This window comes from Dicentrarchus labrax, unplaced genomic scaffold (assembly GCF_905237075.1).
Source record: "Dicentrarchus labrax unplaced genomic scaffold, dlabrax2021, whole genome shotgun sequence".
NCBI lineage: Eukaryota > Metazoa > Chordata > Actinopteri > Moronidae > Dicentrarchus > Dicentrarchus labrax.
In genome coordinates, this window is record NW_026136717.1 from 9,263,982 (window position 1) to 9,280,064 (window position 16,083).

Genomic DNA, 16,083 nt, shown 5'->3' on the forward strand with positions numbered 1-16,083 from the left:
CTATTATTTAATAGTGTACACTTTGGAGTGGGAGGAAGGTATCAACAGTTAATTCCTAGAATGCTTCTGTACTCTTATCGTTATGCAACAAAAAGAGACAGAGGAAGTGCAAGATGGTGTTTGCACAGAGATGAAATGAACTGATCAAAGAGTGACGGGGAGAGGGGTGCAAAGGAAATAGTGAAAGCGATAGCCAGTAGTGAGAAAACGGTATGAATAACAGACGAAAAGGGGAAACCTCGACAGAGAGAGAGGGGGAAGAGGATGGAAAGAGGCCTTCAATCAGCGAGTGCCGTGATTCATGGTGAAGCGCTATCAGTCTTGGGCGATAGGCTGCTTCCCCTCTCCAGGAAAGGCCAATCGATCCCAGGTGTGTGTGTGTGTGTGTGTGTGTGTGTGTGTGTGTGTGTGTGTGTGTGTGTGTGTGTGTGTGTGCTCGCATTCTGTGCCAGCATGTCCAGCAGTGGCAGCTGCCTTGGCCAGCCCTTCTGCTGTGGTAGTTTGCCATATTCTGTCAATATCTATGTGTTTGTAACAACTTTGTTGATTCTCAACGATGAATAAATAAATAAATAACACATTTATGGGAGGAGCTGGCAGATATTCAGGAGTAACTTAATACCAGGCTGAGAAGAAGTGTTTCACTTCCCTCTCTGGTTGAAATTTGTGAAGTGTGGCATCTTTGACCACACCCTGCATCACTGATGGGTGTATTTGGGTGTTGTTAGAAATGTTGCACCTGTAGCCTTATGGAGTACACCTGTACATCACTGCAGCAAGGACTGAAGTTAAACAACTAGACATCAGCAAAAACAAGAGCAGTTGGTGTTTCTCAAACTTTTTCCTGTCGAGATCCCCCACAAGTTGTACATTAGACCACCCCAATTTAAACTGATTTTGTCTCAAGGAATGCCCTCTGAGTTCTGTTTTATTTTTAGGTATTTTTTAAGAAAAGTCATTTTAAAAATGTAGTCAATTAATGATCAAACTAGGATCACTATAAATTACAATTAATTAAAATAGCCTGTTTCTTTTGCTGCGCTTCCAACAACCAAAATGTGATAAAAGTTCAAATATTCTATTCCTCTTTTTGGTGGGGACCCCTACAACCCGCTTAAGGACCTGTCCCCGGAGCTCGGTTTTGAAACCACTGATTTAGGCAATTTGATTTTTAACACATCTTTGGCCGTGTGCACTGAAGTTTTGTACTGTACATGTGAAGGACTAGTCTTCCCCTAGTCCTTTTTAAGAGCTTTGTCATCCATGCAGAAAAAAACCTCCCCATTCTAACTAAGCTTTATGATGTGCACTGCATGCTTATAGCTCCAGCTTATTTCCCCCCTGAAGCATTTAAGTCTGCACAGGCCTCAAATAGTTCAAGAGGCTCTCCGAGGCTCTGCTGATGCATGAGTGACTGGATGCTTGGATGACTCACTTGCTGCCCAATCAGTAGCTCCCGAGTCTAAACTGAAAGCCGGAGATTTTGCAGACGTTTGGTCACTGCAGATAGAAAACATTCCTTCCACTTTTTGTAAAACAAAAACTTGCTTGTATGAACATATTACATTACAGAATACGACAAGAAGAAAAGTCCGTCCCAAGGAAATGACAGCGTAATAAATAGAAGTGGACATGAGTTTGGGCAAAAAAATAGTGGGGTTCATACCCAGTCCTAATGTACTTTTGCAAGTATAAAGTACTTGCACGTAACACGATTATTTTTCATAAGCACAGCTAAAGCATGCATGTTTTTTGTCAGATGAATTGTAAAGTGGTGTATCCGGTTTAAATCTTCTGCATTTATCTGCCATGACAGAGCTGTTGACCTCAGGAAGTCAACAGCTCTAAAATGGTCTGCTTGTTAATCAGCTCTTTCCAGAAGACCATTTTCAGGCTACACTGTGGCCAACCAGACCTCTTTTCATATGGCTGTGGGCTGTGTTGTATAATAACTCGATGGGCAGATTGGTAAAGTATTTCGAGTGTTGGACGCTTATCATGAAGTGGTCAGTGACCATTGATCAGTCTGCATTTGGCAGACATTTCACATTGTAGTGGCGTGTGCAGGTGTGGTGGGTCTGCTCAGCTAGATGTAAGCTGCGAAGGCAAGCCTGTCCAAACTAAAGGTAACATGATCAGTATTCTACAGAGAATAGATCCTAGATTAAGATGAAATACGGCTCAACATTCAATGTTGATGCTACAAAGAAAGACTCTTGAGAGCTTTCATGCCCCCCTCATCCTTTCTCATAGTATCCCTGAATCACGTCAACGAGTTGGGATTGTATCGACTGAAGTGCACAATTCCTTTGATGTATTTTCATTTCTTTACTTGTAAAGATAGGCGCATCCCCACATCGTTAACACTCACACAACATGCAAAAGCTTCTGAAGTCCTCCTTGTCCGACCACTGCTGCTACACGTGCAGCACATACACATATGGCACTTGAAAGTGCACAAGAAAGAAAACTGCTCAGATAACGCACTCACAAAGTCACGACATGGATAAGAGGAATACACACTGCAGCGGCAGCCTGCTACCTGGATGCAGGAGCGACAAGGCACACACTCATGCACACAGAAGTCAAGGTAAAAGATAATACGTTTATTTAGTAATCAGCAAATAGCTTTTATGCAGTGGGTAAGTGGTGAAGCCTGTGAGGCCTTGATAAGATCGCTTGCTTTCAGGTGTTTCCCTGTCGCACCTCGTATGGCATTGAGTGCAGATTGAATAGGGTCACCTTTTTTGCCGCAGAATCAAATTGACTGCTTTTCCCTCAAAAGATTCTGTCTTTTCAATTATCATAAATGTGTGACATTGCGTACCCCCGTCATACACACAAACACATGCACACAGAGATGTAGAATAGGACAATGACATAGAAACACACCTTTTGTTTGAAATACTGTAGACCACTATATCTTGTCCACTGTACCCTGGCTCTCCTTGCGCTGGCATGTTTCCGAGGAAGACATTACTGTGACAAATGAAACGCCACAAACCCTCGATGGGCTTGGCAGGGCCTGAAAGGTCAGGAGCTGCTTTTTTTGTGTGTGCAGGTGTACGTACGTATTGTGTGTGTGTGTGTGTGTGTGTGTGTGTGTGTGTGGTTATAAGTGTGTGAAGGTGGTGTCAGCAGCGGATAATAACACTGAGTCCTCGGTGCGAAAAACAAGAAGTTCTGGTCCATTCTGCTCCCCTCGCAAATCTATGTAAATGTCAAAAGCAAAGTGACCAGCCGTCTGTGCGTGTGTGTAATTGTTTTATGGATAGCCACGCTTGACTGGTGATGGCAGACTTACATTCCAGCCAGGAAATGTGGCAGTGTCCATTTAGCAAGATAGACACTGGAAACAGTCTCTATGCTCCTTTTTTCTGTCTCCCTCTGCACTCGCTCTGTTCCCCTCCCTGTGTTCTCCAACACATTATCAACAGTGTAACAGTATGTTCAAAGGCCCCTTGCTTAGTGGTGCACATTCAGAGCTGCCGACTTAAGCAAATAGCTATTTGCATGCCATTAGGTAAAAAAAAGCAGAGGGAAGCACCATTCTTAATCCCATCTCTGCATCTAGCTGAATATTCCTTATTCAAGGCTCCAAATGTCTGTTTCTCCCCCCCCCTCCCGCTGTGACCGTCAAAGCAAGTCAAAGTCAGAGCAATCACAGCAATCAGTGCTTCCTCGTGCCAAGCCGATTGGGAAGTAGCTGCCAAAACAAAAGAGTGAGTGTCCAATCATTATGATGGTGTGTGATTCTGTGGTGTTAGCAAACGGTTGCTTGGACCATCTGTCGGACGGCTGGAGTAGGAAAACAACAGCAGCTTGGGGCAGGACTGTAGATGGGGAGGTTCCACCAGGACACACCGAACCCCCCTGTGATCCTAATGCTTGTTTGGATAGCTGTGTGTGAGTTGATATGAACATAAAATGTGTGCATGCATTTTGTCCTGTGTTTGGATGAATTATTTTTATAGATCAGGCATAAATATAAGGATGATGTTTCGTTGTTGGTATATGTTGTCTCTCCAGCTGTTTGATATCCGGGGTGCATTGCAGATCTTTCAGGCTTTTGTGTGTGCTTTTCTGACCCAATGTTAGACAGAAAGGGCCTGGTGGGTCTGAAGGCATGTGACAGCCTCAGCTGATCTCAGCAGATGTGTGACAGAGTTCAGGTGGTTAGCTTTAGCAACAGCAGCAGCAGGGTTACCGGTCAAAGGATTTTTCCACAGAGAACTAGAAAGAACAGCACTGCTAACATCCCTCGGGTAGGTGTCTCAATCGGATCTGGCCTGTGTCAGGATGTGTAACAACAGTTCTCTTTCCCTCTTTGGCTCACTCACACACACACACACACACACACACACACACACACACACACACACACACACACACACACACACACACACACACACATCTCCTCTTCTCACATTCTCTTTTCCTCTCTCTTTCCCCCATCAGCTCATCTGATAGTGCTCTAACAGTCTCAAATGGTTCCCAGGAGAGGCATCATCTCTGAGCACACACACACACACACACACACACACACACACACACACACACACACACACACACACACTTCCTGGTCCTCATTGATGGGTTCGGCCGTTTCCCTCATTGATGTAAAACGCACGTAGCCTTCTAAACTGAGACAGACATCTGGCATGTAAACAGTCAGCTTCTGCAGCACCACTTCTTATTCATTCAGAGAGCTGCCATTTTTGTTTAAACGGAGGCACAAAATAGTGAATTCCTGCCAGAGCGGAGGGATTATCACATGGCCAGTTGTGGTATTATAGCTAAGTAGGATGGAGAAGGCTAAAATCAGCTGCCTGGTGCTTGGACCGGACAATCTTGTCTGCATTTAGAGGGTACAAGATTTAGCAACTTACAGCTCAAAGCATCATGATAAACCAGAATATAAACTGAATCTGGAGTAGTGACAAATTAGGCAGAGGGGGTATGCATCCTTTTTGATGAATACAGAGACAAATCATCGGCCACCAGTGCTGTGATTTTTGTGTCTATAAAATTTGCTTGGGAAATTCAGTTTCACAATAACAAGATGCTCTATTGAGTCTGTAGTCAGAGGGAAAATGACACGCGCCTTCAGTTGGCTGCTGTGTGCTACAGAGGCAATCACAGGCCTGACCACAATGGAGGTTTAACATTTAGTTTTATGATTTGGAACACCGTTAGACTGTGTCACCGCCGCTTCACATACACACACATAGCACACTCTCACACACACAGAGGGACTTAACAGTGTTATGTATGGTTTCATCGCTCCGCATAGGCCATAATCACCCTCTCTCCATCTCAGTAAGCTCATGCTAAATGACCAGACGTCTCTGGCGGCTGCCATGATTTGTCTCTCCGCCGTGCAGGGTACCTTACCCTCCCTGCCTCTCCCTTCCTCCCTCCTTCTCTGCTCCCATATGTTGTGCCTGTGTGACCGGCCGACGTGTCAGGCCTGACTAACGCCTTAACGGCAAGGCTGACGTTGATTTATTTCCTCTGAAATCTGGGGGCCGGGGGTAATAACACAGAATGACATTATTTGTTTATCATATCCAAGGCTGCTTTTCTTGGCAGAGTCTAGATGCGACGACTTGATGCGACCCCCCTCGCTCGCCACACACACATATACCCCCCACAATTTCTGATTGTGCCATGATTGGAAGGTCTGGCTAGTAGCTTAACCTCATCCAAGGGAATTTTTTTAAATCTGAGCAGAGGGGAGAAAAAAAAAAAGATTGAGATGAAGCAATGCAATTAAATTGTCAAGGCACAGATTTAACCCCGCCATGCAATTTGGGGGCCAATTTATTAAGAATGTTTTCTGTATGAACTAACTGGATGCTATTTCTCTATCTGCAGAAAGAGAGAAGGAAATAGTGTGCAAAAAGAGACAGTGAGAATAAACAGTACTTTAAATACCAGATGACCCATTTAATGAGAGATATTTTATCTTCCTACTGTGTCTGCCACATGTTCTGCTTCTCATTTGAAGATAACGGCGGGGCTGTTTAGTCTGTTGAAACTTCATCTTGGTGTTATTTAGTGATCAGTTCTATCATGCTGGCACTTCCACAACACATTTTGTTCCTTTTAACATGTAAATGATGCATTGCCCCAAAAAGCTCGTTAAAATTTGATCCCTGGCAAATTTGCTCAGGAGCTCAGAATCCTCAAGAAGCAATTAGCAGATTTAATTTGGCTATTTGCCCCAGTGTTCAGAAGTGAGTGTTTGTTTAAAACAGCACCTTCACCTTCCGTTATCAGCTGTGTGAATAGTATCTCCTGGAACACAATGCTGTGCTGTGGAACTCAATAAAAGAGTTAAAGGCAAGGACAACCTCAAAGACAGCCTGCCTGATAACAAAAGGGCCTCACCTAATAATGAACAACTGGAGTTGGCTTTCTTTTCTCTGACGGGGAGAAGCTGGGGTGAAGGAGGGGGGAGAGACGCTCTGCCAGCACTTGCCAGCATGTTTTATGGCTAATTGAAGCATTTGGAATAAAACAGCCACAAAATGGCACCCTTTAGAATTGGAGCGGGGTTAATATATTGTGATCCCACAATTAGCCCAGGATTGTTAAGATCTCTTTAATTCTGTGAGGTCCATTAAGCGGGATGGGCGAGAAAGTGCTCCCACCGAGACAATTTTTCTCTTCTCTCTTTGTTCTTCCTGCCCTCTTTTCCTCTCAGCAGCTGCTGTAGTAATCAATATAAGTGGACATGGCCGTCAGCAGGTTGCCAGGTTATCCTGGCGTCACCCCCTTTGGGTGCTATAGCTCCTGAAGTCCACCCACACAGAGAATTTGTTTATAAATATACAAGGGGCAAGTGAGTCATTGGTAGTAGATTGACTTTGGTGCAGAAACTCTGCAAGGTGCGGCCCTTAAGCTGGCATTGAAAAGCTCGCCCTCCTGGACAGGGGTATTAGATCATGCTCTCTCCAGGGTAGAAATGATCACTGAGGTTTGCTCCTTACCCCAGTTTCTCAAATCCCCTCTTGGCCAACGAGTGCCTCCACTAGAGCCGCAGTAGCGGCTGCAGCATGATCGTCACGACTCAGGGTTTTACAAGTGTCTCTTTCAGAATATGAGAGTCCCTTCTGGGTTATCTTCGGGGATACAGTCTGCCTGTGGGAGCTTGCCAATTGGTGGAGGTTTTTGAAACAGGATTGAAATCGCTACATTTGAGCCTGCCACAGCCTCAGAAATTCCCCAATCCTTTCCAAACCATGACATAATGAAGCTTGTACAGCCCTCTCAACTTTTAATGTAACTAGAGTCACAGAGTGACCTAGACTGTGATTTCTGCAAAATGTATGGGTTTGAACTCTAGAAAGGTGAATAAAACCCCACCCAAAAACAGCATTGCTTGGATAGTTGGTGAGGTTGGACCTAAACAGATGGCTGGCTCATTAAAGACTCATTTGTGATAATCTAAAATGATCCTGCTTTCAATTTCTCATGCGAGGATGCATGTTTGGGCTAAGAAAGGCTCCGGATTTATCAGCGATTAATACCTACCTGCTTAGTGCTCAGGTAATAACTTGGGATGCTGGAAAATGGTGAACATTTCAGAAGCGTAGGGTTCCAGCACAGTGGATTTGAAGCTCCTTGCTAGTAATTAAACAGCATGCCACCTCATACAGAGCAATTTCCTGCAAGGCATTTGCTTGCCAATGCGGCATGGCCCCAGTCTACGTCGTGTTATCTCTGTGAAATATGTCCCCTTTATCATTTTTTAATAATGACTGAGTGCTCATGTTGTTAGGAGAAAATCTACTCAATGAACATCAGATTAACGTTTTCCTCACTGTTAGCTAGCTAACTGAACGTCCAAGATATCTGTGTCATCTGTAAATGAAAATTGGAGGGGGGGAAGCATTAAAATGGGCACTATCTCATTGGTAAATCCAAACCTGCTCCAGAAGTGCCATCCATGGTGGGTGTGTAATTGTGTAAAATCAGTTGGGTAGACAGAAACAAGTGGGTGGGTAAATTTTGTGCATGTGGGAAACGGAGTCTTCTGAGGTACAGCGCTGGTATCTAAGAGGTTGGTGGCCCCCTTGGCATAATGATGGCCACACGCCGTCGCCGAGCGATGATAATCCTGCCATGTGCATAAAGGGATTTGTTCTCGTTGGGCTGGCCACAGAACATCCCGGGGTGACGACGCTGTTTATCTTTCCGCTGTCTTAAAGTCCCCTGGGCTTTTATGGCCCTGGAACTTACAGTTCCTGTTGTCACTTGTCACTGCACAGAGGCACAACCGTGCACACACACACATACACACACACACACACAAACATACACACCCCTTTGTCAAACACGCTTTTCACTGTTAATATACATTCTCTCTATTCTTGTTTTGTTCTCTACATACATACTTATCCCTAGTGAATCTCCCATGTCGATAATTTTCCTCACTATTCATCTCTATATATTCATCTCTCTGTCTTTTTATTTCTCACACACAGTTATAATCTCTACCATTAAACAGCCAGCTGCAGTAAGCACACAACTCCTCTGGTACATCAAAGAGGAGCTGAGTGGCAAGAACAAGGTTTACTTTTCATGAAATGTTGATGATAACTTCCCGCCCATTGTGAACATCAGCTGTCATGCCAACATTTTAAATATATCACATTTATTTAGCATTAGCGAGTGGTAATTTGCCATATCTGAGGATTGCTTGCAAACATCTTGTCGGCAAGCCGATCGTCTCTCAATTCTGTGGGGGAAGATTGAGGAGAGTCAACTTCCACTCATTGTTTCCTTTACCCCCACAAACCCCTCCATACCGCAATGCACCCCGACCCATTCCTGTCTTCCCTAGATACTTGCTACTTGTCAGCCCTGGTAATGGGTTTCTTGGGGGAGATATTATTTTGGTCCAGTAAGCTGCGTGCTTAAAATATGAGTGACAGGCCTGACTCTCTTGCACAGGGAGAAAATTTTGTTTTTAAAAAGGCTGCCAGAATAGAACTAGCTCTGCTGCTGCAAAAAAGAGAAAAAGTCTTCCCACTCTATTAACAATGAAAGCCTGCATGCAACCACCCACTACCTGTACTTCCTTGGAAGAAAAAAAAAGAGAGATGCAACTTCTCCTGACTAAAATGTCCTATTTTTCCTGTCTCTCTGTTTTTCTGTCTCTGTCTTCCCCCTTCCCCCCCTCCTAAGAAGATAGATGAAGAAAATGAGGCCAACTTGCTGGCAGTGCTTACAGAGACCCTGGACAGCATCCCGGTGGATGAGGACGGATTGCCTTCGTTTGAGGCCCTGGCAGATGGGGACGTGACCAATGCCAGTGACCGGAGCTGTCCCTCCTCCCCTGACGGCTCGCCGCGTACCCCAGAGCCTGAGGAGCCTTCCCTGGTAAGACCAACAGTTTCTCCAGAATCTCCCATCACCACCACTTCAGGGTCAAAACATATGTTATCCCTGAGACATGACCAGCCCTGCGCACACTGTTGCTTTTTTTCCTTCAGTCCATGGCAGACACCAGATAAGACTCTTCAACAAGACTGGGCACCAAAAGTGGCCATTTGTCTCTCAGACTATATTTGTCCGCCACATTTGCCACAATGTGTTCACTGTACGTGTAGTGAGAGCTTGCAGAGATGCAGATGCAGGGAGGAGGGAAGTAAATGGAATGGATCAGTGTTTGCTGCTCAGTGCTAATTACATAACAGTGCTATTGTGGCGCCAATTCAGTGATATGAACACTGTGGTGGGGCCAACTACGGTTGACACAGTGCCATAGGCCCTGAAATCAAGCCGGCACATAAGGGGGGTAAGGGAAAAAAAGAAATCCATCTCATCTCGTCTACTCTCAGTGGTTTTCAACTAATCCCCCTGTGCCCAAGTCATCTTTGTTGGCAAAAAGACAGGCCTCTCAATGAGAAGTCAGCTTACCTTTGTTTTTACATACTACCATACCATCTGGGCATTTCTCTAGTTTAAAGGCTTTGACCTAAAATGTTATGTTATGTTCAGTTATAGTCCATTTTATTCCATGCTGGTCCCTTCCAAGTGACCTTTAGCCACATGCCTGAGAGTGTTTATTCAATCACATTACAGAAGCCTGGCTTTGTGTACACAAAAACACCTGCACAGGAGGAAAGACTTGTCCTGTCACATGCTATAAACTGCTTAAAAATCTGTAATCTTTTTAAATATGTCAGTGATTTTATCTTTTTCGAACTGCTGTATAAAGAGACCAACTCTTTTCTTCTCCTACATTTACAAAGGACAGGCTGTCTAATTGAAAGAAAATGGTCATTTGCATAATAACCCCCCACTCACTTCCCCCTCCTTTGCCTCTTTCTCTTGTTCTGTTTGGGTCCATTCGCAGCTGAAGAAGCTCCTTCTGGCACCCGCAAACTCCCAGCTCAGCTATAATCAATACACAGGTGGCAAGGCACAGAACCATGCAGCCAGCAGCAACCACCGGATCAGACCACCACCTGCCGTCGTCAAGGTAGGGACACACACACACACACACACACACACACACAAAATACACCCACTGTCTTGCTGCTTATTTCACTCCTGTATACACATTTTTCGTTAGTGTTTGTTTATCCCTCTCATTCTGTTCTTGCTCTGCCTTGTGGCTTGCTCTTTCTCCCTCCCTCTCACACTTTTCTTGTTTTGGTGGCCGCCTTTAGAAGATGTTAGACTACTGCTCTAGTCTACTATCCCAGGGGGCCATCTCGTAATGAAAACAGGCTGATTGCTGTTGGGCTTTCCAGGCGAGGCATCGGCACTGTTGTCTCATTAGCTCCACCACTTATCCGCCCTGGTATGGTGCCTGTTGGAAAAAAAAAAAGCAGCGACAGGCACTCTTGCGGCGAGATTGATGCCTTGAGACGACAAGATCAAAATATCAGACTTGATGTTCTCATTAGATGGCTCTCAAAAGGATTTTTTTCTAAAGGGGTGGGGTTGATTGAGATACTTTTCGGAAAAAAAAGTATCATACATTTACGAATGTGTATAAAAAAGTATTTGATTTCAGTAATCTGATTGCATTTATAAGCAAGTATATGCCATACTGTATGTTGAGTGTCACATACAGCTTACAGCACTTGATAATTTGCTCTTGTTTGGAAAAATGTCTGAAATCTCTATTTGTTATGCTTTCCCTAGTGCTTAAAATCCTCTCAATGTGAAAAGCATCTGTATGTGATCATATTGTGTGGTAAACACAACACACAGAGATTTGTGTGTTGTGCGTACTGCGTACTATGTTTGCACATGCAGTGCGTCAACCTTCCTCACAGATTCTATTTTCATACTGTGCCTTTGAGTCATCCATTTCTGGAGCACAGCGAATGAGGACTCCCGGAGGACATGGTGCGCGTACAGAGTGGCGCGGTGGTGCTCGGAGGGCCACACAATTAAGATGATGGGCGGACTGCACTTCCACCATTGCCTCCCAGACAGTTGGGCAACCACTGTGCACAGGCAGTCTGAGTTGCTCTTTTAGCCTCTCCGTCGATCTCCATCTACTTTTATTTTTGTGCCAAAAAAAGAACTTAACATTTCTCACAACTGGATCAACTGCACTATAGTGACAACAATGAGCAAAACTTTTTATCTAAGCAAGCTAAATCATTTTCTCTCTCTCTGTCTTACTGTGTGTCACAGACGGAGAGCCCCTGGAATGGCAAAGCAAGAGGGGGCTCCAGCCAACAGAACCGCCCGGTGAGGCGGCCTTGCACTGAGCTGCTGAAATACCTAACGGCCACTGATGACATCCTGCTCCACACCAAAGCCAGTGAAGCCAAGAGCACCTGGGGGGGTGCCGGTAGCAGAGACAAGGGTGGCTTGGGTCTTGGCGCGTCTTCCTCCTCCTCTTCGCCATCCTCGTCATCCACCTCCTCGTTCTCATCCCTCTCCTCCACCTCTTCTTCCTCATCCTCCACCACCTCCAAGAAGAAGTCAGCTGTACCATCTCAACAACAACAACAACAACAACAACAACAACAGCAACAACAGCAGCAGCAACAACAGCAGCAGCAGCCGCCGCAGCAGCATCACCAGCGAGGTGAGAGCCGGGCTGCAGGCGAGTGTAGTGTGGCTGGTGTTGGGGCTGGGAAGTGGCAGCGTTGCAGTCACGATGACGGGGTTGAGGAGTCGGAGGGTGCTTCTATCCCTGTCGGCCACAGAACCTCCACCTGCGGCCATGCCCGCCCCAAACTGGAGCACGGGCCGCCCAGTGAAGAAGGAAGGCCGCCAGGCGATGTGGGCCGCCTGGCCGCCGCTAGGTTTATTAGGTATATGCATTCTTATTCCCTCCCTCCCCGAGAGGTGAGTCACAGCTGTGAGCATTGCCGAGAGGCTGCGGGCGCCACTCAGGCTAGTGAGGGCTTTGGCAGGCAAGGCCGTGGTAACAGTAATGGTGCCAGCCGTGCACCACGTAGGCACATCACAGTGACTATTAGGAAAAGAGATGAGAAGCCGGGGCACCCCTTACTTAGCCAGCTGCTCACCTCCAAACCGAGGCCTGCTCGATATCGAGCCCACTTACTCCCACCTAAGATCACCCCTTTACCCAGCACTCTGAGCAAATCAGCAGGTAAGAGGTCTAAGAGCCCAGCCCAGGCTGTCTCAAAGGTGGAGGAGAAAAAGTTGGGAGGGACCACTGATTGTAGAAACCGGGCTGTAAGTCAGGTTGAAGAGCCTGACTCAGGCTCCCTGTTGTCACCTGTGGCCTTAGACCTAGAGAGCTGGGTTAGCCAGCCAGGGCTAGACACAGGCTTTGGACTAGAGCTGGGGTGGCTAATCCATGGGGAGGATGTTGACCATGATGATGATGAAGGTGTTGATGATGATGATGATGACCATGTCACGGGCAGCCCTGCAGCGGTGCTCTCACAGGGCCCACCAAGCCCACTCTTCCCAGATACTAGAATTGCAGAGCCCGCCCCTCCCTGCATCATACAAGGGCAAGGGCACCCACACAGGCAGGCACTCAGCGAGCACCCCGACGACCAGGGCCACCCGTTGTTAGGTAATCATGACTGCATCCCCCCCACTGGCCTTATCTTTGCTCTCTCTTCTCCCTCTCCTGCTCTAACCACTTCCCAGTTTGACTTCACAACTAACCCCTATTCTAATACGAACCTAACAGTCATTCTGAGGGCACAAACAACGACAACGAACAGCCTGCTAGCCAATGCTTTTTGCTAGTCCCGAAGGCATTCTTTTAAATTTAAAAAGACTGAAATAAAAAAAAAGGAGGGGGTGGGAAAAGGGGTGAGCCTTGTCTTGCTACTGTACGTCTTGTATTCATAAAGTCGACCCTTGAACCATCTTTGGCTGTTTGAGCTGAGTGTGCTGAATATGTACATTTAGACTCAGAGCCCGGGTGTTGCTCCTTAGCGTCGTGCTACTAAAGCCACGTTCCGTTAGCTGGAGCACAAGTCGGCCAGAGCCTCGGGCAACTGCACAAGCTTCCTTGACTCTCCTTTCTTCCTTCTTTTTTCCCCCTCCTCTGCTGTTGGTGCATGCGATTATGACTTTATTGTCCAGGGAGGGGCTCATCCACTGTCATGTGTCTTGTTTGTGGCATCGTCTCTTTATGTCTTTATTCCATTTTCGATCTATTTGTTGTCTTGAGCGGGGTATGTCTGTGTCTAGACACCTGTAAAATACACACCATCACTTCATCCTGCCTCACAGAGTGAACAGTCTATCCTAAGAAAATAAATTGTTAAAACGGGGTCAATCTAAAAATATATGCTTTGTACAATAGTGTCCATAGAAAGACTTTCTAATGGGTGTTTTTGTAGTAATAATTGCATTAAATGAGCCAATTTGAGGTTAACTGTTGCAGAATGTGGACCTGTTCTCTTCTGCCATGAGTGTTATACCTAGATCAATAATTACCCATGCTCCTTTGTGTTCTGCAGCCAAACCAACCACCTTGCCACTTCCTTTGACCCCAGAGTCTCCAAAGTAAGTGTGAGAAGTTTTTCCACATTATTCCAGGCAAAAAAAGCAACAACAAACTACAAAAAAACACAAAGCCAAAGAAAACTATATAGATTAGAATCCAAATTGAGGCATTTTTTGTGAGTCATTTCCATTTCTTAAGATCACAAAAAGCTTTTAAAGTATTACTTTCACCTGAAAAGTAAAATGTTGCACTTTTTTTTTTTGTCTTGCAGTGACCACAAGGGATCACCGTTTGAGAACAAAACCATTGAACGCACATTAAGTGTGGAAATTGCTGGAACCCCAGGTAAGCACACTTTTTTTATTATTAAAAACCCATGTAGTTGTTATTAAAAAATGACTAGGAAGTGGAAATTCCCATCTTGCAGCTGGTAATGGGTTAACTCTAGCTGCAACATCTTGATAGTTCCCTTACAGTTCAGAGTTCAAGGTGAAGGCATAGGAGAACATTTTTATGTGCCTGAGTATTGATTAGGCTTTCCAATCTCTTCAGGGTTTATTAGCAAACCCCTCCCGTCCTCCCCCACCTCCCCTCCGCTGTTACTGAAGAGTTAATATGCTTTTCCTCTTCCTCTATCAGATCCTAATGCTCTCAGACTGACAGCTTACTTAGCCTATGCATCATAGGAAAATTGAAATGGCGGTGTTATTGTTTTAATTGGTTTTGCAGTGTAATTCAGTTTTGCCCATATGATCTGTGCCTTCCTTGCCTTAGGTCCCTAGACATTACAGGCAATTAGATCAGCTGACTTGGATGTAATTTTCCAATGTTACGAGTTATGTGCCAAGGAAGCTGTTTTGAAAATGGAGTCAGTGTGAGGGTTTTTCAGCATCGTTATTGACACCATCCTTTTGTGTTATTTACGTATAATTAACTTCATCAGATAAAAAGCTATAGGCACAAGGTAATGACATGTCAAAAAATGAAGAGAATGTCAAAAGTAAAAGAGAATGCAGAAGCTTTGGTATTGGTAGTTATATCTCTCTTTCTCTCTCTGTGCAAATGATGTTAGTAATTACCCCCCTTCTTTCCCAGATTAATCATCTATGGTCAATAAAAACAAAATGGCTGCCCTTTAGTCCCTGACACGGCTCTGGCCCCTTTGGGTATTCATTTACCAGCAAAGGAAATGATCTTCATGCATACCTTCTACTTAGCTCTCAAGGGAAGAAATCAGACCGCAAGAGGTCTCCCTCTGTCCCTCTGACCTTGGTCAAAGGGCTGTTTAACCCTTTTTGGGTAGATAAGGTTTCGGGGTCAAAGGGGATGCCTTTTGAGACCTAAAGAAGGGAAAGAGCATGGCTGCTTAAGCTCTGGGGCAATCAAGCACGGTTAATATTTCTTCCTGTTTTACTGCACGTGGGTGAGTCTGTTGACCTGTGGCCAGATCTGGGCGTCCGTTCTGATTCACCACATCCATTTTACAAGCCCGGTCAAATAAAGCCCTTCACCTGACTTTGCCATCCTGTGCAAATTTAGGATTGAATATTAGCAGGAAAGTCATTAGCCCAGAAATCTCCAGGTTACTGAGCCCCTTTCCTACTTAGGGATTAGCTTTTGAGTCTCGTGCTGTATGAGACAGATGGATATAGATCCCAGTAAGTTGAGGTGAAAGCTTTTTGGTCCAGAGTTACATGTCCTTTGCAGATTAAGAGTAACATTCCACTACAGTAGAGATTATGGTGGTGTTACTGATAACCGGATGGAAGTTGGGCGGTTCCACCCTGCACCTTTAAAGGCAGGTCGACAACTCACTGATGGAACTTTCCATGAATTGCTGCCAGTAATAAATTATTTTATACATGATGAGTAGTAATAGTAGTTACTGTTTCATAGAAAGATAAATTCAGTTATACATAGAGCTGTACATATTGTACTCAGCCAAATGCTGTTTCATACTAAAAAATAGCAATTTTTTGTTAGCTGTATGTTTTCTTGTTACTTCTCAGAGAGGTACACAATAAAAGCTACAACAGGCAGTGAGGCCCCCTGGGATCTGACTGTTCTGGCCTAATCTCTGCCAAGCTAATAGATTTACCCTGTGCAGCCGTGTTGTCTTTAATTACTGTATCTCATGACACTGGGGTGGTCTGTGTGTTGCT

The 16,083-nt window shown here is 45.1% G+C and overlaps 1 protein-coding gene across 6 annotated transcripts in view; it reads left to right on the plus strand.

Moving 5' to 3' along the window:
• The window catches only part of ppargc1a (peroxisome proliferator-activated receptor gamma, coactivator 1 alpha), a 37,993-nt gene that overhangs the window by 8,327 nt on the left and 13,583 nt on the right, over positions 1-16,083 (plus strand). For 2 of the 6 annotated variants that reach the window (XM_051429129.1, XM_051429132.1), the window contains exons 3-6: positions 9,196-9,390; positions 10,370-10,495; positions 11,668-12,296; positions 14,193-14,266. In XM_051429129.1, the coding sequence (XP_051285089.1) occupies positions 9,196-9,390; positions 10,370-10,495; positions 11,668-12,296; positions 14,193-14,266 (1,024 nt within the window). Of the gene's footprint in view, positions 1-9,195; positions 9,391-10,369; positions 10,496-11,667; positions 12,297-13,934; positions 13,981-14,192; positions 14,267-16,083 lie in introns of those variants that run through there. The other 4 variants (XM_051429134.1, XM_051429133.1, XM_051429131.1 and 1 more) reach the window with 4 other exon arrangements.